This window comes from Hippocampus comes, unplaced genomic scaffold (genome assembly GCF_001891065.2).
Source record: "Hippocampus comes isolate QL1 unplaced genomic scaffold, H_comes_QL1_v1.1 scaffold348, whole genome shotgun sequence".
Classification (NCBI taxonomy): Eukaryota; Metazoa; Chordata; class Actinopteri; order Syngnathiformes; family Syngnathidae; genus Hippocampus; species Hippocampus comes.
In genome coordinates this window covers 303-24,389 of record NW_017806071.1, presented here as the reverse complement: position 1 = coordinate 24,389, position 24,087 = coordinate 303, and the positions used below count along the sequence as shown (strand labels likewise).

The 24,087-nt window shown below is 42.7% G+C and overlaps 2 protein-coding genes across 4 annotated transcripts in view; one reads left to right on the top strand and one right to left on the bottom strand.

Annotated features, from left to right (window-relative positions):
* LOC109530269 (collagen alpha-1(XXI) chain-like) overlaps window positions 1-10,344 on the bottom strand; it is a 35,217-nt gene extending 24,873 nt beyond the window's left edge. The window contains exons 1-17 of the mRNA XM_019893863.1: window positions 10,213-10,344; window positions 7,003-7,132; window positions 6,567-6,703; window positions 5,875-5,994; window positions 5,078-5,194; window positions 4,700-4,886; window positions 4,350-4,515; window positions 4,024-4,246; window positions 2,713-2,886; window positions 2,396-2,473; window positions 2,240-2,251; window positions 1,868-1,960; window positions 1,133-1,177; window positions 869-913; window positions 684-728; window positions 569-604; window positions 118-171 (exon numbers count right to left, since the gene is read on the bottom strand). Of these exons, the coding sequence (XP_019749422.1) occupies window positions 118-171; window positions 569-604; window positions 684-728; window positions 869-913; window positions 1,133-1,177; window positions 1,868-1,960; window positions 2,240-2,251; window positions 2,396-2,473; window positions 2,713-2,886; window positions 4,024-4,246; window positions 4,350-4,515; window positions 4,700-4,886; window positions 5,078-5,194; window positions 5,875-5,994; window positions 6,567-6,703; window positions 7,003-7,084 (1,614 nt within the window). The 5' untranslated portion in view covers window positions 7,085-7,132; window positions 10,213-10,344. The remainder of the gene's footprint in view (window positions 1-117; window positions 172-568; window positions 605-683; window positions 729-868; window positions 914-1,132; window positions 1,178-1,867; window positions 1,961-2,239; window positions 2,252-2,395; window positions 2,474-2,712; window positions 2,887-4,023; window positions 4,247-4,349; window positions 4,516-4,699; window positions 4,887-5,077; window positions 5,195-5,874; window positions 5,995-6,566; window positions 6,704-7,002; window positions 7,133-10,212) is intronic.
* A 1,604-nt stretch (window positions 10,345-11,948) lies between these two features.
* zcchc2 (zinc finger, CCHC domain containing 2) lies at window positions 11,949-23,230 on the top strand. Of its 3 annotated transcripts, none has more exons than XM_019893889.1 (15): window positions 11,949-12,874; window positions 13,981-14,101; window positions 14,346-14,416; window positions 15,501-15,572; window positions 15,998-16,098; window positions 16,212-16,315; window positions 16,957-17,019; window positions 17,335-17,395; window positions 17,495-17,618; window positions 17,759-17,820; window positions 18,141-18,211; window positions 18,393-18,521; window positions 18,711-20,282; window positions 21,162-21,250; window positions 21,295-23,230. In XM_019893889.1, exons 1-14 carry the CDS (start codon window positions 12,098-12,100, stop codon window positions 21,221-21,223), a joined length of 3,390 nt encoding a protein of 1,129 aa, XP_019749448.1. In that variant the 5' UTR covers window positions 11,949-12,097; the 3' UTR covers window positions 21,224-21,250; window positions 21,295-23,230. The 3 variants fall into 3 exon arrangements, with proteins under 3 accessions (XP_019749448.1, XP_019749449.1, XP_019749450.1); XM_019893890.1 differs by having other exon boundaries at window positions 21,162-21,256; window positions 21,308-23,230; XM_019893891.1 differs by lacking the exon at window positions 16,957-17,019.
* Window positions 23,231-24,087: the final 857 nt, after the last annotated feature.

The window sequence follows — 24,087 nt, the reverse complement described above, 5'->3', positions numbered from 1 at the left end:
GCACATGGACACACGCATCCGGCTAAATCCGGTGTCAAGATTTTTTTTTCTTTACACCTTTGGTTGTCATCAACCTGTGGGTGAACAGTTGACCGCCTCAATATAATCGTATCCTACCTTTAAACCCACTTCTCCTGGATGGCCCGGCTGACCCCTCTCCCCTGGATGACCCTGTACAGGCAAAGAGATGAATAATCATGACCAATTTGTATGTTGATGAAAATAAGGTCACCAATTACTTTATCTACTCGTGGGTTTGTACGGTTCATTTGTAAAACACCCTTTCCGGCATCACAATGGCAATAACTGTGATTCTGCAATGCAATTACCCTTAAGAGGACACATGCACTACCATTTATTGAATTATTTTACTATGCTTTACATTTTTATTCACAAATATATTATTTATATATGTATTCACTTTATTCACAAAAAAAAAAAAAAAATCTGAAAATTAAAATTCAATAGATTCCGGCCTGCTTTGCTATATATTTCTTATTTTAATTCAACTGGAGTTGTATGCACATATTAAACAATTCATGTTTGAAACGTCTTTATAAATGATTACCTGTGGTCCTGGTAACCCCGGCATCCCGCTGTCACCCTGGTTAAAGTCACGTTTAATACAAACGTGATTATCAGTGTGACCCAACATTCATTCATCTGCTTCTTCAGAGTCTTACCTTCAAACCAGGAAGTCCTCTTGGTCCTGGAGAGCCATCCACACCCTACAGAACCAAAAGCAGAAATAAATGATTCCATTTGAGAATAGGCTAAACATCCTTTTCTAAACTCCGAACACACTCAGCAGTTCACCTACAAAATAAGAAACATTAGACATCTGAGAATTGATCATGAGAATTTTTACCTTCTGCCCCAGATTTCCAGGAGGGCCAGGCTTCCCAGTTTCACCCTGAAAGAGAGAGAGAGAGAAAGAGAGAGAGAGAGAGGGAAAAAAAGTACTTGACATTTGAAATGTCCAAACAGCATGACTGATACATTTGAAGAGGTGTTCTGCTCCGAATTTCCAACATATCAAATAAAACAGAAGTTCATACATTATGCGATAACACAATTTGTGACAATTCACTATATCACAGCACAGAGATAAATAAATAAACAGCGTACTCACAGGCTTACCATCAGCTCCGGGTAATCCGGCTTCTCCTTTGTCCCCCTGGAAACATAAAGGAAGCCTTGATACAGAAATGCACATGAAAAGAAAAAAAATAAATAAAACGGCAACACCATTATCCAGATAGCAACCCGATGTCCCAAACTGCATCAAAACCATCTGCTGTTTCTCAGAAGGACCAAATGACTATTTAAAGGTTGCACCATCTCAAGCTGCAATAAAAGCTGTTAAATTGGCCGCGTCCTTACTTTAAAATCTTCAGAGAAAGTTACAAAGAGGGCGGTAATCATTACTGGCACTTAGTTGTGGTCTACTGCACACACTGCCGTGTTCCCGCCTTTTATCATGCTGGTTAGCTTAGCACGGTTGCTAATCGGATCATTCTGTGCATTCATTCACTTTCGAAAGCTTAACAGATTCAGGGTCAGTGGAAAGTGGGGATCTAAGTTCAATGGTGTGTTCGAAACTTTCTTCCTGCCCTGCAAATCTTTGCTTCACCCCACTCACGACTCAATAATGCTATCAAAACAAAAAGAACTGAACCTTAAATCAAAACTGAAGTTGGGAGTCACCACAAATGTGATGAGAGAAGGGCGTGACTTGGAAATTAGGTAAAAATAAAAAAAATCAACCGCTTCACACACTAAAACACAACCGCATTGAAATTCAGAGAGCCGGCTGATGTCGGTGACATTCTCAAAGACAAACCAGCAATTGACGGCTTTTTTTTACCGTGCGTCCTTGCGGGCCGCGCTGCCCAGGGGGTCCAACTACACCATAGGAGTCGTCCACTTCTGTAATTGTGGCTTTTCGATTCAGAGGACACTGCAGAAGCAAGGATTGGACTCATTTTTATGATAGCAAAGCCAGCCCAAACTTTTACTGATTGAATATGTTCATGTTTGGAAATTGCTTACTGTACTTTTTTTTTTTTTAATGTTGCCTTTAAAAGTTTGTAGCAATTCCAGATTGACTGTCCTTGGAGTTTACAAGGAACAGCTACTGCATACCAATTCTAGCTATATCCGCCTGAATTTGGAAGTGCTTGATAAATAGACTCCTACACACATTTGGGATGATAATTATTCAAGTGATTTCACTTACCCTTTCATCATCCTGTGAACCATAAGTAAAAGAGAAGACGAGGGATGTTAATTTCAGGGCAGCATTATACATATAAACATGCAGACACACTGCTTAGATGTCGAACCGGAAAAAAAGTGATATTTGCATTACTGTACAATCAGGTTAAAGGTTTACCACAGAGAAGATCTCACAAGCTGTCTCTCTCTCACTCTGAAGAGGATCACAGTACAGACGCAGTTTCTGGATTTGCATCTGATGTGAATCAAAAAAATCAATAACAGCCGATTAGTGCCAAGAAGACTTTAGAAAATAAATACAGATGTGGAAGCTAAATTAATAGTGGTCAACATTATACCCGCTCCAAATTGCAGATGGCAATTAGCATGCTAAACGAAATATAGCCAACATCATACACACTAATGTTGGCATGTTGGCATGTGTTCGCTTGTTTACATTTTGTGCAGTGATTCATCATCATGATGTGGACTTACAGGGACTGTGACATCTGTTCCACGCCTCTTTGCCACCTGTGTCTTCCCATTGATGTAAATGGGCTCCATTGGCTCCGGTGTTATTTCCTGAATCTGTTGATCGTCAAGGAAGCTGGTGACCTGGCTGGGTCTCACCAGGAGTTTAAGTTGATGCCACATCCCATCATAAAGAGCCTGACGGAAGGTACGAAAGATTATTTCAGATTATTAGTGTGGGTTGTTAGTCGAAGCTTCAGAGAATCTCACTGGGTAGGTACAACGATTGGTGGGGATTACTATATTTTAAATTATTTTCACTTTACAGTCTGAAGCTTGAGGTGCATGTTAGTAAGCACCCACAATATGTATTACTGCCACTTACAGAATGTTAATCCCTGGTATGTGGTAATCCTGTGTGATGCACATACAAGGAACTCATATTTAGCAGCCCTTTAATTTTTTTTCCCTTTTTTTTCTTGTGTGGCTGTGATGTGATGTGTATTCCTAAAATATCCCCAAATAGTGACATGTATTTAATTCAAAAAATTATAATAAATACCATGGGCCAATATATTATTTCCCTAATTGTCCTTTAATAAAGCTATAAACCATATACAAATGTGAGGAGAACAGAGCAGGCATTGTTTCCCATGTGCTGAGCCATAGCCAACGTCTTCAAAATGACAAATCACAGGCTACCACTTTGTGCCACATCAAAATAAATAAAACTCAAAGAAGTGCAAAAAAACAACATAATTGCAACCCTGTTCAGTGAGCCACGCTCAGTCTAGGTGTGTTAGAATTTGAAGGGGGAGTGTGCGTATGGAAAAAAAAAATAACCTGGCTGCTGTCTGACAGGACGTGTTATTATAAAGTGCCATGGAAATCGAAGCACGCATTCCAGGTGCGACACATCCACCGGCTAGTTTCCACCAGGGAAATGTCGTGGTTTAGATTCGGAAAGTTGGTTTTTCTTGTTTGTTTTTTTTTTGTTTTTTTTTTTGTTAGGGGAGGGGGTGGAGGGTGAGCTCCCCTCTGTCATCCTTCACATTTCATCCTCGGTGATTCATTAAAATAAGTGCTTTTCTTTTATCAGGAGGTACTTTTACTGCTTTTAACAAATAAGGTGGCAAGGGTGCCCTTTAACGTCATTTGTTCTTTCCATGTTACAGCAGAACAAGGCATACTTATTGGAATTTAATGCAAAAAGACTCTTTTGCGAATCTTGCCTAACTAGCCATTTACCCACATTGACTGTAAAAGTACTTCTATTTTTACCAGATTTTTTTCAGACACTAAGGGTCTGTGTGGGACAATCCTCATACCACTCACCTCGAATCCCATATCGAAGACAATCCTCTGCTCCTTGTTGGTCATTTTAGTCGCGGTAAAGGTGACAGTTTTGTCCTTTCCATTCAGTGTCACTGCAGCCTGGATCTTCTTGTCCTTTGATAGCACCCTCCAAAGGTCAAAGTTCAACTCTTTGGTAATCCCTTTTAGACGAACGGTGGCTACAAATACGTAGGATGGAGGAAGGCCCTCTGGGAAAATCTCTCTAGTAAAAAGAAGTTTTGTGACGCATTGTATGAATGCAGCTTAACGTGCACACTTTCTGATCATGGAACATAATTAATTAAACTCTCTCAACAGGATGATACCTGGTGTCCTCAGTGATGTCAGTCGAGGTAGTCAGAGCAAAGGCCGTCTCCGACACCAGAGACCCGTTAATTTTCTTGCCTTTTTTCTCAATGTTCATGCCCACCATCATCTCGAAGCCTTTCTCATCACGAGACGCCACTGGAATTCTTGTGGGACACACGGACTCTAGAATAAAAATGATCATTTGGTTAGACAACAACAAAAAATGTGCATAAGTCTACATTAAAATGAATCGCGTCCACGCGTATGACAACAAATGCTTAAGTTGCATGCATTGTTGAATGAAAACGGTGAATTGTTGCTCGTTGCATCTTGGTCGTGACAAAGAAGAAAGCAAACAGACTCGTACCTTCGCACAGCTTCTGTTCCATGGAGTCTCGAATACGGTCAATGGTGGTGTAATCTTCAGCGTACAGGACATAGGTGGAAGATGGTTTGTTAGCGATCGAGATTAGCTCCGAGTTGGTGATCTCACTCCCAACTCCCACTGCAAATACTGTTATGCTTTGAGCTCGCGCCTCGATGCTGGCATCCACCTGAGGAACAATTCAACTTTTGTTAAAAGGCAGGATGCGATTGTGTGGTGACAAGAAGAGGGAATGAACAAAATCGCACGGTATTAACACAACAGCATTCGGTTATTATCACAGTGTGGTTTGGAGCGCTAATCAAATATCAACAATCGTGTACAGTACAATGTGTCACACAAGCAGTGAAAAATATTTACGACGTCATCTTGGGATTTGCCATCTGTGACCACAACAGCAATGCGGTTCTTGACTTGGTTGGCTCGCTGCGATGTTGAGAAAACATGGTCCACGGCAAATTTGATGGCTCTGCCAGTCTACAAAACACACGTGTTCAATTTTAGAACAGCTGTGTTATGAGCAAGGACATGCTCCGCCAAATGCATGTAATAGATAACTCCCAGAAAAGAAACCTTAAAGCAGTACTAGAGTGGGCATAGTACGGTGCCTTGTTTCTTGAAATTGAGACTTTCCATGGCGTTTACGTTTTACAGTGGCACATCATACGAATGCTTCAAACCAAACTTGGACCAGCCATAATGAGAACATTTTCCAAAATTGAATGTTTTGTTGCTTCCCTTCTATTTACACTGCTTTTCCATCCACTCTCAGCTTCAGAATTGCTTGTCTTGCCGGCTCTTCGGTTTTCATTTGGTTACACCTTGAACTGGTATAAATTTGAAACTGAATGTTGACATTCAGCTATAATTATTATTTGGATATTTAATGCAACGGGTAAGCAAACACAGCTGTCAAATCGTGATGTAAAAACCAGGAAATGAAAACTGAAATGTTGCCAATGATTCCAGTCCACAGCATGAATTAAAAGAATTGCCATCACTGTTCCAACACTTTAAAACGGTAGGATGTCTTTTCTTCCATGTCATAAGCCTGATCCTAAAAATATAGCATCTATATTCAGGTTTCACTTTTTCATTCTAACAATGGAAATGAGGTTTGATGGTTGTTATATTAAAAAAAAAAATGCTGTGCCTGCCTGTGTGTTTCCTCCCATGTACGTGATGCCTCTTATGGCTTTAATGAGTTCCGCGGCGCTTTGTTGTTTTCCCAGTGGGATCTCCAGACGATGAGTGTCACTGTACTGGATCACAGCAACCTGCAGTGGACACACCACACATAAATGGTGGCTCTGTTGGCCTTGATCAAGATAAGAAAGCTAAGTGATGATCCACATAGTGTAAAAAGGAAAATGACAGTAGGTTATATGTTTTGGTCAGAGGAGATGCTCAAAAGCTCCTGTGGTTGGAATTCTACTCAATTGGAACATAAAAAGTGGCTTATAAAGTTTCCCCAAAAGCCAACTTTTGATTGCATATCATGCAAATATTTCGTGTCACTCAAGCTCCTGAGCCTCAACAAGTATCAAAGGATAACTTTGACCGAACTTGATTTTTTTTTTTTTTTTTTGTGGAACCCTTATTCCGCGAGATAAACTGACCTCATTAAAAGGTGTTAAGTCATTATAAAGTCTCGCTTTGATCGGGTCTCAGGTTATGACCTTAACAACTGTTTCCATTGTTTCCAATTGGAAATGTTTTGAAAGGCAAACAAATCAGAAACAAAGCAGAACCGGTTTGTCTTTTATCGTTTCGAGTTTGTGTAGCGCTATATTATATCGAGTGTCGAATCAACAAGTGAGGGCGTAAAGGCAAGAGTGAGCCGCTCCACCTGGGTATAGTGGGAACTGATGTCAAACTGGCTGGTGATGTTGATGAGCCATTGCTTGGCCGTTTCGAAATCAGCCACGCCAACACTCCACGAGCCATCGACAATAAAGACCAAGTCATTGACTGCGGTGCTGCAGCCTGAACACAATACAAGTACAAAGGAACGCTATAAAACAAAGCACAACCGAAATAAGCAAACATGCATACATATCACAAGAAACATTTTAACTGGTGTGAGAATTGAAAGTTGCGGCATCTACAATCTAGCATTTTACGCTTGTAAGATGAGCCCAGTTACACCCCATTAGTCTCTGATGAAGGCATTAATGGGAGGTGGAATCCCATCAGCTTGGATTTTAGACTGACAGGATGTGACCAAGCTTTTTACATTCCACGTAAGGTTAAGAAATCTCATGATCGAACTGCATCATCTCTACCTGCTCGGATATCGTCTTCCTTTTCTGCAGCTTCCGGTGGAATCAGCAACACAATTATGCTCCACAGTGCCCAGAGCCACATGGCGGTTTCGGAGGGCGGTTCCCCTCAGTTCAGTCCAGTCCAAGTTGGCTGAACCTTGATTGAAAACAACATGAGAATATGAATTACACATCCAGCATACATGCTTTGTGCGCGTGGTTGTTCTGTGTATATAGCCAACCGCTTATCCTGTTCAAGGTCACAGCAATGTCTGGATCATTTTATCAACCTAGCTGAGAGTGCATCGCCTTTGCACTTGTTGCCACTCACTCGCAGGGCAAATGAGTTGGAATTTGCTCATGTGCCTGCTGCTCACCGACAGCTATGCGAGTTACTTCGCGGCCTACTTCTTCGAATTCATCTCAACTCAAACATGGACACAGTTGGATGTTCCGACAGGACGATGATCCCAAACACACGACTGGTTTTGGAATGTATAGCGCTGGCAAAAAGAAAAAAAATGCCTCACGTATCATCTTCCCACAGCCTCGCTCAATCTAACCGAAAATGTGCTGATTGCCTTGTGTCCGTTTTACTTCGCAGACATGGTTCCACCAACCATAATGTTGGGCCTGACAAAATAACAATGTGCACACTATGAAGAGCACTGATGGGAAAACTTCAGTATAAACATGGCAGAGAGCATTGCAGAGTTTTGGCAGGAGTTTTAAAGGCATGGGAGGATCGGTCAGCTGAACACAAGGCAGCGAACTCTTTTTCCTCACTCTTGGCATGTCGGATGGAATTTGCTCTCGTACAGTTATGCATAATTTTGTACCAAATAATCTCATGCCAAAATGGAACATTGAGAAGTGTGAAAACTACAGTGAGAATATAGAAACTATATTGCAGACTATAAACACCTTTTTATGTTGTCACTGAGTTCGTGGGGTGAATCAGAGCCTGTCATCTGCAGTTGGGATAGAGTTTGGAAAAAGTGTTCTGGTAATGCAAAATAATTTCTCATCTTGTCATCCGTCCATCGATTTAGTTACCACTTAGCCTGTTCTGGATCACACATGGGACTGCGACTGAAGACTATCGCAGTTGCATAAAATGAGTACATTTCACCATGGCAAGTAATAAGCTGTAAAAATCAATGTGGCTTTGAAAACGCCATAGTTTACTTCTTTAGTGTATGTTGACATCCTGCAATGGCTTAATGTGGCGTTTGAAATAACATGACATGGTCGTGGTTCTAATGGCTTTAAGAACTCTTCATAAAGCCCTTGAGTATGTATTTTGTTCATGAAAACTTCTGCTGCTTACAACTGGTCTGGATCCGTAGTTCCTATTTATAAACATTGAAAAATGCAGTAATCATGTCATCCAGTGTGGCTCTACTTGGGGTGGAAACAGTAATCAAAAGGAGAGCCCACGGTTTCTAAAAATGACCTTCTAGGTTTTCCTCCCCCCCCCCAAAAAAAAAAAAAATTCTCTCCTCTCGGATTGCATCTTTACATCATCTCCTTCAGTCTGTTCTCTCTTTCCTTTCAAAGCGTGTCATTCATGACATACACACAACCGGTATAGGTGCATACTGACACTAAATTCCAACTGACCTCACGGCACATTTGCCACAGCCGTGGTGCAGTGCGCCCACCACATCAACCACCTCCTCTGGCTTCTGAATCACAGAACATTCCTTGTGCACAGACGTCGCAGACTCCCTTTTTTTTTTTGGTTTTGTCAACCCATTCCAGAGACCACTTTAAGTTCTTCATATATACCAGTAGTATTGTTGACAATCTTTCTGTACTGGATAATAACTCTAATGCTGACACTTGCTTTGGCCAATGAAATAGTAATTCAGTTTTGCTAGGTTTAGCTAACTCCGGTTTTCCTCCCACATTCCAAAAACATGCATGGCAGGTTAACGGAACACTCTACATTGTCCCTAGATGTAATTGTGATCGGCCGGCAACCGGTTCAGGGTGTCCCCCGCCTACTGCCAGAAGACGGCTGAGATAGGCTACAGCACACCCGCGACTCTTGTGAGGATAAACGAATTAAAAAAAGGATGGATGGATGAATGGATGGATAGATTTAGTTACGACCTTAATAATGCGGCTTGTCATAAGTGATTCCATGGTCTTGTTGCGCCACAACAAGAAGGGGATTCAGTTTAGTCTTGGGATGGGCCATTTGTGTGTTTTGGATGTCCCCCCCCCTGTGGTTTTGTGGGTCCACTCTGGGTAATCGGGCTTCCTTTCAGATTCCAAAAGCCTCCAAGTTACTTAAGACACTAATTACTCGATGTGACTGACAATCTGAATCTGGCTAAAATCAGATGGGATCGTCTCCACCTACCCTGGTTCCTTGAACGAGGTAAGAATATGGATACGGGATTAACGTGTGTCATGGCGTAATACTTTGCAAACATTTTAACAGGCTGAGAGATTATAATCAGGCTAATATCCATGTGGTCCTTTACTACTTTATAATTGCAAGTATCAAACCTGAAACAAAGTGCTATTATAGATTATACATTAGGATATTCAATTTTCTTGGTGACTGCAGTTCTGATTCCCTTGACATGATCATACAAAAAGTCATTTGCTAATATAATAATAATAATGTAATGGTCACAAAAAAAAAACAATTCTTCCAGTGTTCCAGATAAACATGAATTCTAATTTTCATTTACAACCCGTTAAACAAAAAAAAAAGTTACATTGCTGTCAAAGACAAGAGCAAGGACTTTACATGAAGAAACTAATTACAGTTCACAATCATGATTGTACAGTTTCACGTCTCGCAAATACGTACAATGGAAGAGGATTTTAGACTTTCGAACTGAATTTCTTTGAAATACCGAAAGACGTGATGGGAAGGACTAATACTGCTTTTGCCGAAAGCAGAGAACCTCCCTGACCCATAATCACAGTGGTTCATGTAAGCGGTATATTTAGCTTTTTTTTCCCCGCATTGTCCTGATGGTTGGTCACCGGCAGCCAAACCAAACTCAGGCCATGAAAATAAAAGAACAATGAAAAGTTATCCAAACACGCATTGGTTCAGCGTAAACCAAAATCAATTATTTTGTCACACTGCTTGCAAATAACTTAAACTCCCTTTTGCTCTGTACATCCTAAAATGAAATCATAAACTGAAGAGCCCCCCACACATCAAACAGCAGTGAGAGGAATTACAGTAGAAAGCTTGCTTACCCTCTGTGGAAGCACAGTCAAGAAGTGATGACAGGGCCGTGTGCGAGCTGCAGCGTCAAGTATTCACAAGTGACTGTGATGAGAAAGTGAGGAGAATGAAGTCCCGAATTGGTAGTGACAGTCCTCTCCCTGGTTGGCACAGGACTGGTAGGAGTGTCAGGGCCGGCCTTTATAAATCGTGGCAGCCTTCACCACAAAATGTAGCCAGAGCCCCATGCTCACGTCCACTCGACATGTGCATGGACCACAGCTTTCGGGTTTGTGTTTTACACATCTTTTGGTGTTCATTTTGTCACAAATATATGAAAAGCCTCATTAGTTACTACGCGATGAAAATATTTTACAAAGGTAAGTAGGTAAGCTATAAATATGAAAAGAAGATGTCAACACAAATTCCTAACTAAACACACTAACCCAACAGCGGGGTCCTATTTTAGCACCAAAAGGGACCGTGTGTAAAAATTTGAAATCTGTGTCAACTGGAACTGTGTCAACAACGAGTGTGTGCTTGAACTGAAACCACACAGTTTCAATAAATAAAAGGCTCAACAATAAATGTGAAAGAACACATCGTGCACATTGAAAAGGTGAGAACATGTTCTGGTTTTGTTTATTCTGGCCTTTGTGTGTGAAGTTTGCATGTTCTGATGCTTCTTGCTATACTCGTGTGGGTTTTGTCTCAGTACACTACGCTTCCTACCACGTGACATTGTTCAGATTCTAAAGATCACATTTGTTAAATTCAGAATTGTACAATCTCAGACGCATTCATAAGAGCAAAACATCTTGCAAATGCAAAAAGTTAAATTACCTGTCACGACTGGATACATTACTCACGTGTAGTAATTATGCAATGTATATCTTTAAAAAATATATAATTGATCTTAATACATGGAGCAACAGAGGCACCTTGCTTGTACAGAAGATTAATAAGGACGTTGAGCTACTGGTGCCTCCTACTGGCCTATCACTATGAGAACAGTGAGAGAGGGAGACATTTTCAATGAAATCTCAGTACGTTGGATAGAGAAGCAACCATTGCAGCTGTTAAACTATATTTTGTGTTATCTAGACAAAGTTTTTGGTTCTCGTGCATCAATGACAGAAAAAAATAAACAACAGTGGTGGTTTAAATTTCATTGAACAACACTTCTGAATTTTACCCAAACACATAGTGACAAGTTTATGAGAAAATGATGTCCTTTGGATAGATGAGGAAAAAAACAACTGAAGCTTTTATGACGTCACCCATATTCACACATATGGGCAATTTTGCACCTGACGACCATGCCAAGTGAGATGATTACTTTCAAATTTAGCCTCGAATATGGCACTGCATAGTTTTTTATTTTCATGAATTATGTATATGGAATAATATGCTTGTTGTACCATTTTGGATGCTTCATCCAGTTATTGGCGGCCACACGGGCACTATCTGGTGCTGTATCTGTCACTTTTGCACGTGAAACATGTTTTCCATTACCTTCTGGTCACTTGTAGTCATAATTTACAGTACGCATGTTGTCTGAAAGAGAAACAGGCAGAAGCATGACTATTATGCCATAAAAGTAATCCTGAATTCTAGCCCGGGCGGCTTCTGAAGATGCTGAAATGGCTTTCGATGAATTTTGCTCAATTCAGTTGAAGTACTAAAATTCACCGGGAGATGGAAGCATTGCGCTGACTGCTAATGGTTACGCCCCCGGAAATGATGTCGTAGAAGAAGGAAATAGTCCACCATGGTGCCGCCCCGTTTAATGGCGAGCTAACAGCAGCAACACTACGAGGGAGCCACTCTGAATGTGTTATAACGCCCAAACGCGTCAATTATGTAGTCGCGTTGCTCCGCCATTCTGACTTTTGGCTCGTTCTCGCATCGCTGACAATGCCGAAGATGAAACTGCGGATGAAAACGGGCGAGGAAGGTGGCGGCGAAACGACGGAGGAAGATGCATTGGCTCCGACGGAACGCCAGCATATCCCCAGCGTGGTCTCCCCCACCTCGATGTCCAACAGGCTGGAGTGTTCGCCCAACGCTTGTGTCAATCCAGCCCAGCTGGACAAGGAGACTGTTTTTGAATGGTTCGGCCTTCATCTAAACCCTGCCAAGCGAATCGAGTTCATGTGCGGGCTAATGCACATGTGCCAACCCCTGGAGCTTCGCTTTTTAGGATCTTACTTGGAGGATCTCGCTCGCAAAGATTATCACGTTTTACGGGACTTTGAGTTTCGCGCAAATACTCCGCACGAGTTGGGGATTTTAACGGACTTGATCGACCCGGTAGTGAGGTCCAAGCTACTGGTGTGCCTGTCCCTCCTCGGATCTGACAGCAGGGAATGCGCTGGAATACTCTTTCGCATACTGAGCCATGTAGATCCGTCCCTGTTCTACAAAAAATACGACTACTCCCTTCCTTCATTCAGGGACCCTCAGCACCACTCGTTGCATTCGGATAGGAATGCTTGCAAGCAAACATGCGGCGTCTCAACCACTGAGATCTCCCCTGGACCTTTGGACCAGTTAGCGCTGCTTTTCAGTATGGCCTCTTTACACCCAGCTTTTCATTTTCACCAGCGAGAGACGCTTCGGACGCAGCTTGATAAAATTGAGCTGGCAATCGAAGAGGAAAGACGACGGCTTCATCAAAACGCACAAACAACGGTAAGACGAACTCGGTGTCGTGCTACGTTAGCTCTTGTTTACTTTTATTTCACCGCGTTAAGTTAAGGTTTCATTTTCTGCAGTTTGTTTTTTTTACTTCAAGTGTGAACATCAGCACTGTGGGATCAATACTAAATGTTATTTTTCTTTTTATTGAGTTTTCTTTCTCGTCTCTCAAGTGACAGCTGTTGCAACAGCTAAAGGCTAACGTGCTGCTGGCGTGCTTAAGTTTTGCAACTCGCGACAGTTTTACAACACAGCAGAGGTGGGGGTCGTGTTACGCGTGTGCAGGTCTCACGGGGTCATGCAAATGAATGGCCTTTCACTTGTAGAGCGCGTTTCTACGATCAAGGTGCCAAAATGAGCTTTTACAGGTTGTCCTCCTTCGCCTACTGATGGTGCAGCCTCACGAGCAACTTGCTCAAGGACACTTAGGACAGTTTACCTGTTGGTCCATGCAGCCTCATGACTTAACCTTCAAGACTCAAACAAGTCAAGTCACCTTATTAATACAGTCATATAGCGAGAAGTACCTAAATATCAAATAATGATACAAGCGACTTTGAATCTCCACCTCTCCAACACAGTATAGGGTGCATGTGCTGTTGTCGTGCCATATTTCCTCATTGCAGTCACTCCGAAGTACAGTTTCACTTCTGGGAAAATGAAACCATTGGATTTGGTTTGCTGCCCAGTATATATTTCTGATGCTGTTTTCCAACTCCCCCCAATGCAGCAAGGTTGGGAAACAAAGTCGGTGACAATGGTGGTATACCTAATGAAGTGACTCATGAGCTTACAACTGTACAGTATATCTTTTGAAAGGTCCCATTTTACTCAATTAGTGTCATCATTAATGTGAGTGAAGGGAGGCCATGTGTGCTAAAGATGCTGTGCTCCTAATGAAATACATGTGCCATTTTTAGAATGCTGTGTTGTGTCAGGACAAATGCGGTTCACCGAGGGAGTGGGCTAATAAGCTTTGAAACAATGGCTGAGACTGGATTTAAAATGTTTTGCAGCCCATACATCAGAAAACACACCACAGAATGCATGCGAAGAATACATAATGATAACTGGGGCCACTGCTCTCTGTTGAAACCCAGGATTTGCCAAGCCAGAAGGTTGACTATCTGCCCTCGTCATCTTTGGGTTTGGGAGAATGTGCAGACTCGCACGCTCCTTGCCAGAGCCGACGCTCTCGACGTAGGGCGATACAAAGAGAAGGTTAGTATAAACACAAGTAGATAACATACCATGAATTTTGTACATGAAAACGAAACTGGATGGCTGCCACAAATTTTGAAGTGCATGTCAACAAGCTTGAAAAATAACATGGCATGTTTCTCAAGTCTTTTATTTTTTACTGTTACGTTGTAACATCCACTAAACAAATGAAAATAAAATTCTGTCTCGACAGTTTTGTATCAATGTCTTCTTTTTTTTTTTTTTCTCTCTCTCTCCCCCCCAGCGGTGCATATAGAGGCAATTGTGCTCAAGTGTATCTCTCAGACCAAAATAGACAAGGAATACAACTTTGAGGTGAGTAATTGAGCCGAAAACTTTCCGGTCGACTCTATTCAATGCAGCAAGTCAAGCAACAAGTATCTCTGCATGAGCAATACCGTCAATACTGAAAAGGCTCCAGAGGAAAAAAAATGTACCGGTACATGTAGAATTTGGTTAAAGGAAAGACTATTTCAAGCTTGCTGAGAATGCTGACATCAATTCTAGTGTGGTCTTTCTTTGCACAATTCTTGTTGTTGACAGCAAAGGCGCTCTATCAGTCAACCAACTGATGTCACTAGACTCTTTGGCACACACTGCTCCCTTTCTTAAAGGGCAACATGCCCGCTCTTTCACGGAAAAAGAAACTTTTGCAATTCTGTACATAAGACAATATCAAGTGGATAAATTATCGGTAACTGTCTGTAATTAAATACCCAGTCCATGCTCAGTTGGTTTGGTGTTCATGATGTAATTAGTTTTTTTTTTTAATTATGATATATTTTTGTGGGGTTGTACTGTACATGCTTTGCACAAGGACCCACTTGGGGCACTGCCACATGCTGAAAAATTATCCCAGACACCTTTCGAAGCACATATTCACTGCAGTATGTTAATATCAAATCGTCATGGAATAGTTTTGCTTGTTCTTGGTGTATTCTTTGAGCCTCCACCTGAGTGACCTTAACGTTTGCCGTGTTCAGCACAACCATAGCTCCCCGTGTTGCGGTAGCCAAATAAGGCTATAAAACTACTTGCAAGTGATTTGTATAAACTGTGGGTGACGTAGCCGTCACCTTTTTCTTTTTTAAATGGTAATATGTTTAGAAAACACATGGATATAATGTATTTTAATGCAATCTTAACTGGGAGCGCTAAGTACTTGGATTAAAATCTGTAGCAACAGATGGCTATTACAAGCAAACAGCCTTCTTGGTGCGACATCCAAAGCTCAATGTTGAGTCATTTTCCATGAGTTTCGACTGAGCCACACCATGGAAACACATCGCTGAAATTGTTTCTAGTTTATTTTTTGAAGCCCCATTCTTAATGTAACAGCACTTCGTGACTCTCGCCTTTTTTTTCTCGTTTTTTTAAACTTTTTTTAACCCTGTTTCAGGTGAAGTGGTCCGACTCCTCCTCAAGTAAGGTGACCAAAACCCATTTGGAACTGGAAAATTTCCTTTTTAAGGTAATCTCATTTTAATGGCTCGTCCTTGCACAAAGTGTCACAATTCGAGTAGCGGTGCAAAATTACCGTGATGAGTTAAATGGTGTCCCTTGCTCGAAAATCTCCATTTAAATTGTGCGAGTGGATTATTCGTCATGACATTAGAAGAGCAGTGTGGGCACTAGAGTATGTCATGTGCTTAATAGTTTTTGGGTTGGTTTTTTTTGTAAATGTATTCGTCAGAGGTGTTTGCAGTGCTAATTCGATGCTTTTCAGACAATTCCACAAAGATAGCAGCCACTCGACGTGTTGCTATTTCCAGTTCAGCGTCATTAACATTTTGCAAGCCCCGACGCTGCGTGTGTATTTGTTTGCAAATGTTGTTGCCCTATCCCCTGCCAGTTATTAATTTTCCACGTTGAATGTTGTAAACCTTCTCTCCGCAGCTTCCTAAAGATCAATGCACTGAGTCTTTTGAGAAGAGCCTCCTGAGACTTTTGAGCCAGGGGCACCACTATGAGAGCAGAGAGGGCGAGAAAAGCCTCAGGTACATTTTGCACGCAGGCACACAAACACACAAACGCGACAGCTCGTTGAATTAAGTGAAACTCGAAAATTGCGAGAGTTAATGTGAAGGCGTTTTTATGACATTCTCTCCAGGGAAAAGTTCCTTGCCGCTCCTCCAATTTTCAGACAGACCAGGAAGGTGTGCATCTTCTTCAATTGTGAATCCGCTTACTCTACAAAACCGTCAGGTTGCCGTTGTAAGTAGACAGTCATTCAAGTAAAAGCATTAGTCAGGTAACCAATAACAACCAGTCACCATAACTATTGATGCAAGTAACTGAGTGACTCACCGCATTGAGACACAGGTGACAATAACACGAGCCACGGCTCAAGTGACCTGATACATCACAATGAAGTGAAAAGAACACAAGAACGCTCGTTTCACAGTTGGCATCCAGCAAGTAGTTTAACGCAAGAAAACACCTCCTATTTCCTGATGTAGTGCTGAGGTATTTGTTTGTCAGCAGCGAGGAAGCAAAATAATTCGTAGCATCAAAGTCAAATTAAATAATACACACGTAAATCGAACGTTAGCCACGTGTATATTTATGTGCACCTATAAAATTTGGAAACTGACATGCACGTCAGAATCTTAAAAACATAACAGAGTAAATTTAGTACTTTAGACATTGAGTTAGGATGTGAAAATGTACCTTCATTTCATCTTATTTAAAAGTCTGCAACTGCTATATAGTTTGGCGATAGCGAATGCAGTATCGAGTTGGGTATTTTGATTTATGCCCACATCCTGTCAGATGAGGTCTTACTGTTACTGCAAGAAAGACTTATGTCATTGTAGAGCAATGCAGTGCAATTTCCGTGTTGTTTTTCTATCTAGGCAATTGTCAGCTGGGGAAAAACTTACAAGGTGATTGCTCTGACGTCTCTAGTCAGGACGAAGGTGAGAGCTCATCATTAAAAAAATGAAACAAAAAAACCCCCTGCTCTTATGGCTCCAAGGAAAGTTTGGGTTGCAAGAGAAGAACTGAGTGACGAAAACAATGAATGAGGCCCGATAAACTAAAGCTTTCCTGACTTTGGCAAGCTGTAATTATTATTACAAAGATATATGTATTCTCACTACATCATGATGCACTGCAGTTTGTGTGTGCTTGACAATACCAGGGAATAATACAAATTGAACAATCCCGAGTTAGATTTTGGCACCGTTTCTCCCGAGTGAAAACCTGGATTTTTGTTTCTTTTACTTTCGTAGGTATAGACTCATACAGTCAGGGGCACAAGAAAAAGCACGGACCCAAGAGTGCAAGTCAAAGGTAAGGAAGAAGATCTGGTGTTGTGAAGGGGGGAAATCAGTTTCAAACAAAAGCTCCTACAGGAAGAATTGATTCCTATCAGAAGACTTCTCTTTTTAGTCTGTCTAGTGCCAAAGGCCCTCAGGGAGACAGTCGGAGGGGACCTCATGTCGCCGAGCTCAGTGGTCCGTCAGAAAGGAGGAAGAGGGGCTTCATCCCGAGAAGCGTGCCGGAACCTGAACAGGTGGACAATCATTGTCATAGATGTTTTTTTTAATTTTTTGGTCTCAATAAGGATTTCCTAAAGAACCTGATCAGAACTTGACAAAACAAAAACAGTCAGGTTTAAGTTTGACTGCCTTCCTCCTCCCTGTATCCCTCCAGGACACAGACAAGCGAAGCCACCCAGGAGCCAAGACTAAAAGCAGAGTCCTGCCCACTGACAGGTAAATTACTGAGAATCTGCAAACACTCAATGAATTTTTTTTTTTTTTTTAATGACTCCATCCAGCCTCCAGCCAAGTCGTTATGCACAGTATAGAAAGTAAAATTAACCCAATGAGTTTGGTGCAAGCTAAATGGATCAAATTCATAACGCAGGTGTTGCAAGGCCTGACTGTGATAGTACTGATAACCGGAATTGGAACGCTTTCGTCTCCAGTTGTGGCCGACTGATCAAGAAACATTTCTGAAACTTATGTCAGGATTTATAGTTCATGCAGTCAGCGAGTTTGCCTGTTCCATCCCGATATTTCTTTGTTGACAGAGGCACGCAAAAGGGATCTTCATATGTGACCAATGGGAATCTGGCACCAACACATTTGCCTCAGAAGAAAGGTGGGTGTTTGTGTTGTCATGCCTGGAAACTGTTTTTTCCTTTCTCCAGAATAGACTTGTACATTTTCTGGTAGTATTTTCTCTTCACTTTTCTTCGTGGATCAAGTGTGTAACGTTTACCGCATACACCACGAGCGTATGTTCTTTGAAGAATCGCCTGTTGCCATTATGTTGGACGCAGGCTTGGTGGCTGTTGCCGGCTCCGGACTGGACACGTTTGGTGAAACGTCATCAGAGAGCTACAGTTCTCCATCAAGTCCTCAGCACAGAGGAGCAGAGACTCTGGATAGTGAAGATGATAACAATAAAGGTAAAATAAAACAAAAAGTGAATTCTCTTGTGGAAAAAAGATAAAATACGTCAGATTCTGAAACAGCCTTTGTATTACTGTGACCATGTGAACAAAACCGTGTGCTTTGAAATAGTTGAAATAATCGTTAAGCATCAATGTTGTGGTTTGAAGACCGTTGTGCAAATGTGTTTTTTTTTCTTTCCACAGATACCGACAGCCACTCTGATGACTCCTTCAAAGTACCAGGCCCCGGCATGTTCTTCACTCATCAAAGTGATCCAAGTGCTGTGGGAAGCGCCATGTCTGTCCACCCTTTGTCCCCTAACATCCACGCACCCCAGATGGACTTGACTGGCCCTGAGAACAGCTTACAGTTTCCCCCCCTTTCTTTCATGCACCCTTTGCCTGACGTGCTCCCAAACGGCGCCAGTGACCCTCCGCTGACTGTGCCTCCACTTCCCAGCCAAAGCATTCTGGCGGATGGGAAGCCAGCTTCTGGTCCGCTGCTGATGCCGATGCCTGCGGTGCTTCCGGTGATGCCGAGCCAAGGAGAACCGGATAAAAGGGACCTAGCGTTTGGTATTTCATCTATGGGCTTCCAGCCTGGTGTGCAGCCTCTGGTCCAGAGGTTCAAAACAGCTTTGCCACATAACCAAGGTGGTCACGACGGCTCGTCAGAAAGCACTTCTACTCCTGTTGCCTCGCAGTCCGCACAGCAAGCCCCGGTGCGACCTGTGGGGGCCGCGTCTTCCGGCCTGGCCATGTACCCTTCCTCTCTGCCCTGCCAGGACGCGGCCACTCTCAGTTCAGGCCTGACGCGGTCACTCCCTCTCGGAGAGGCTTCGCATGCCAAGCACCCAGGTTTAAGCTTACCATCTGCTCTGCCATCCCCCTACGCCTTGCAACCTGGAGGTGCCCCTGCAGCTACCGGACTTGGAGCATCTCCCGGACACGTGCAAGCAGGCGTGCCTGCGGCCGTACCCACGCACACCCCGGGCCCCGCCCCCAGCCCCAGCCCAGCACTTGCTCACAGCACGGCGCTCAGTGACTGTCTATCTTATAGCAACGCCAGTGCTTCCTGTGGAAGTGGCTGTGACAATCCTATCGCGCTTCAGCAAAGTCAGCAGCAACAAGTGCCCCCACAGCCGCCAGCGCCGCCGCCGCCACCGCCACCACCACCGCCGCCTCCGCAACAACAGCATCTGATGGGCTGCGGGACTTGCGGCTGCCACAACAACTGCGGCAGTCGAGGTAGCAGCAACAGCGTGAGCGGCTGCCAAGCGCCACTGTTTTTCCCCAACCACCAAATGGCGGCAGCGGTGCGGCAGGTCTTCAGTGTCCCGCCCCCTCTCTTCCAGCTCACGAGCCTGTGCATCAACAGCTACCTCACCCAGGGCCAGCCACCCCACCAGGCCAACGGGGCCGCCACCCTCCCTCCCTTCTACCCAAGCGCCCCGCCCCCCGGCCACCATTCGGCCTACGGCCACCTGCACTCGCACCCTCACAGCCACGCAGACGTGCCATCGCACATGCTGAGCACGCAGGTGGTGGCGGCGGCGGCCGCGAGCTACAACCTCCAGCAGCAGATGACGCCAGGCGCGTCGTTCCAACGCATTTACCAACAGGTCTACCCAAATCCTCTGGGGATGCTTCAGGCTGCTTCACTGGGTGCCGGCGGGCTCAATAAGAAGAACGGGAGCGTGTCGTGTTGTAACTGCGGTGTGAGTGGACACTATGCTCAGGAGTGCAACCAGCCCTCCATCGACTCCACGCAGCAAGGTAAAATAAGCACTCCTACTGTCTGATTCTGGTATTAGCTGATGATGAGACTTGGAAGCAGGGCACAATATTATTGGCTGCTTGCAGAGAGCGGAGGGGTGAGCAGTTACACACAGCAGTGGAGGGAGGAAGCAAGACAAAAAGGACACTGCAACCAGATGCAATTTTGCTCTGTGATTAATGTGCATTGTTTTTTTTAAAAAAATGGTACCAGCAGGTACTAGTTAGCACAAGTTCAACATGAGTAGCCCACAGTTCTGTGCTAAAAATAGCCCACCAGTGGGACATTGTAACTTACTAAGAATTAAAACAGAAGAAGGATGTGAACTTGTTGCACATTTGTAATTGTACCAAATACTCTACATTGTGCTCAATGGAAAAACTGCCATTTTTATTGACCCAAAAATCCCAAATAATTTAGAGCTGTAATTTTAATACCGTGATATTTTTGCTCTTACAGTCGTAGTCTAATATCAGCCCATGTCTAACACAGTGTGAGTACTTTTCTCAACTATGTCAATGTCACAGATGCCGAAGTACAGTGAACCATCACAGTTTGTGAAGGATGGGCGAATTGAGAAATCTTAAAAAAAAAATTAGACCGTACTATAATTACCTATAGATACCACAACATGGTGGAAAGGGACATATTTTGTCAAAAACAAGCTCCTCTAGCACCAAGATGGCACCAAATGGCCCATTGGCTTTAGGATGAGCACAAAAAAAGCGAATAGGTGAGTTTTTCAGCAAAATACAACAGGCACTGACTGTTCTCAGTGTATCATTAAATCCTTTGACGCTACAAAAATGCGCTTATTTTTTCTTGTCTTTCTGGATATTCTCTTTGTGATCGCCTTGAACGCTTGTGTTTCACGCCAGGTGGCTTCCGGCTAAAGTATGCAGCTTCACACGTTGCAGAGGCACTCGATGGCACTGACTGAACAAGTGGAGCTGTTCTCACGGTCATGGTGATCCCGCCCTGCTTCCTGATGCTTCATGCGCTTCGAAAGAGCGGTCATGGTGATCCCGCCCTGCTTCCTGATGCTTCCATGCGCTTCGAAAGAGCAACAACAACAACAACAAAAATGAAACCCGAGCCTTGTCACAGGCAGCGTTCCCTTTTTAAGGGCTCAACGGACAAACCCGACGAAAAAAAGTATTTGTGCCTAAGCCATGTTGACATGAAATAATTTCAATGGTCTTGTGCACATGGGTTCCTCCCCTTTCAGTTAATTTTGGATTTTTTTGCACTGAGGGTTGGAGAACATTTAAGTTATTGTTACTTGATTATTATTATTATTATGATGACAATTTTGTTATTTCTTTTAAGGCGCTTTTAGAGATTTTACTTTTTAAAGTGAAGATAAGCCTAAACAACAACAAACAAACAAAAGTTATTCTGCTTCTAAACCATAGTATTTATGCTTTGTCCACATTACTGTTTTTTTGGAATGTTTTATTTGTTTCACAGATTTTTTTTTTCCCAGATAAAAACAATAATCAAAAATGTAATTGTTAAGAAAATAGTGTTTTGACCTCACTGTAAGTTTTAGAATGTATGTCACATTTAAGGAAGCTGATGTGAGATGTGTGAATCCAATGCTTGTTTTGCCACTCAATAAGATTGTGGGCATTTGAAGGTAATTGCTGCTTTGAACTTGAGTTTTGTTTTAGTTTTTTTTTTGTCCGCCGCTTTTTTTCCAAATGCGCCCCCCCCCCCCATTGTGCACTACAAAACCATAATAAGAAAATGAGTTCTGACTCATTCCAGTAAGTACAGTGAACCCTCGCATATTCACGATGTGGCATTCACGTATTCATGATTTGTTGTTTTTGTTTGTTTACAGTGTTTTGTTTTCGGTCTTACCCTCTGTTATTCGCTGAAAAACTTACCCTCATTATGGCGGGGGAGGAGGGTCTTGTTGGTCTTGTTTACGGCCACCTGTTGGAAAACTATCTTTTTTTTTTCATGCGTAATTTAAATGCCACGATTAACGTGGCAATGGTTGTTAAGGAAGCGGCTGCTAAGTTGTTTTTCTAACACGGTCTTGGGAAGGTCATGATCTAAAACATTCTTGCAATGGGTCAAAAGGTCTGTGGATGCGATGTCAATCAGGTCAGACTTGTTATGATTCAATTCGTTCACGGTATTGAATGCATTTGCACATGTATCGATAAATTGGTTAATTTCATCCTTTATAAAAAAATAATTATTAATCAAGTGTGGTGCTAACCCACACACTTTGGTAGGGTGGATTTGGATTTGTGGCACTCACTTGTTTGTTTTGGGCATCACCCATTCCAAAATGTCAAATTCTATCAACTACATGATTGATAATCAAGCAGGCACAAGAATTGCAAGCCAAATATTGGCTCATCCCAACAAGTCTGGGGTGAAATTTTCAGTCAAGAAGATTAGAGACACTTGATGAAAACCGCAGTCCACTGAAGCTTTAAAACCCAGTTTAAGGTACTACTAGTATCCTTTGTTTTCACAATTCAGTGCCCGAGTAGCAGGGCACACAAAAACCGCGGTTTATTTTGGGGACATGCGGTAAATGCACAAGCCGCTTTCCATACCAGTTTGGTAACAAAATATCCTCCGCTGAGTTCTCTCTCCACGTCCGTTGTGTTCATTCGAGCTGCTTGCCGTCGCAATTAAGAACTATGCATGTACATTTCTTGACACGCTAAGGTGTATCACTTAATGGTTGATTAGTTGGGATAACACTGTTGTCAGGATACATTTTCTGCAGTTACTTCTGTCCCACGCTGCTTCCGAGAAATGGCTCCCTTCCGAATTTGATAGACTGTATCACAAGCATCGACGGCGTCCACCAGTCGAAGTTGTGAAGAGGGAAGGAAGTACTGTGTAAATATACTGTGCAGGAGGGGGCGGGGCTTAAACTTAAGTGTTGTGTTGACCTCAGTGGTGTTTAAACAATAACAAAAAAAAAACTGTTCACTTCCTTGGGGTCGCTCTTATGTCCCGCCCAGTTGAAATGTTTACTGTACTCTTTGATACTGGAAGGCCAGATATTTCTAGAGCAGAATTTGGATTTTATGCAAAATGTTTTAATTTCAATTAAAAGCAATAAATGGAGAAAAAAAAAATGTTGTCATCAATATCAGAATCGTGCTCCATTCAAATGTGCTTTATTTCCTCACTGTTCCACAAAAGTTACGCCATTTTTTTTTTTCACAGTTTTTCTATGCTCCAGTGAAACCACACACTTAAGAATCGTCAGCGGAGCGGCCGTGTGGTCTAATGGTTAATGCAGTGGCCTCTCAGTGCAGGGTTCAATTCCATCTGCGGCAAGTTATTACTGTTTCACAATGTTCCAATTAAAATAAACAGAAAACACTCACTGAAGAGTTATGAGCAGAGCGACCTGGTGGTCGGCTGGTGAAAGCATTGTCCTTTCAATGCAAAGGTGCACGTTTCGATTCCGGTTCCGGCTTTCCTTTGTGGGTTAATGAAAGATGCAGACTTTGTGCCAATCACTGCTAGGTGCATTAGAGTAGCAATAGGTTGGTAGGAAGGCATCCCTGGTGGTTGACTGGTTAAAGCATTGGCCTCTCAACGCAGAGGTCCAGCTGAGGCAAGTTCTTACTGTTTTTCAATGTTCCAATTAAAATAACCACAAAAAACTGAAAAGACACCAGTACAGCGGCCTGGTGGGTGAATAGTTAATACAATGGCCTCTCAGTGCAGAGGTGTGATGTTCGACTCCGGCTCTGGCTTTGATTGTCACGCACATTGCCTGACGAACATGGTTGTTTCTTTTGGGCAAAAACGTATATG

What these genes read in the sequence shown, in the direction of transcription:
- zcchc2 (XM_019893889.1), top strand. Translation starts at nt 12,098, where the DNA reads ATGCCGAAGATGAAACTGCGGATGAAAACGGGCGAGGAAGGTGGCGGC. An exon ending in ACAAGGAATACAACTTTGAG is followed by an intron (nt 14,417 to 15,500) that starts GTGAGTAATTGA and finishes ACCCTGTTTCAG; the next exon opens with GTGAAGTGGTCCGACTCCTC. An exon ending in GCGTGCCGGAACCTGAACAG is followed by an intron (nt 17,619 to 17,758) that starts GTGGACAATCAT and finishes GTATCCCTCCAG; the next exon opens with GACACAGACAAGCGAAGCCA.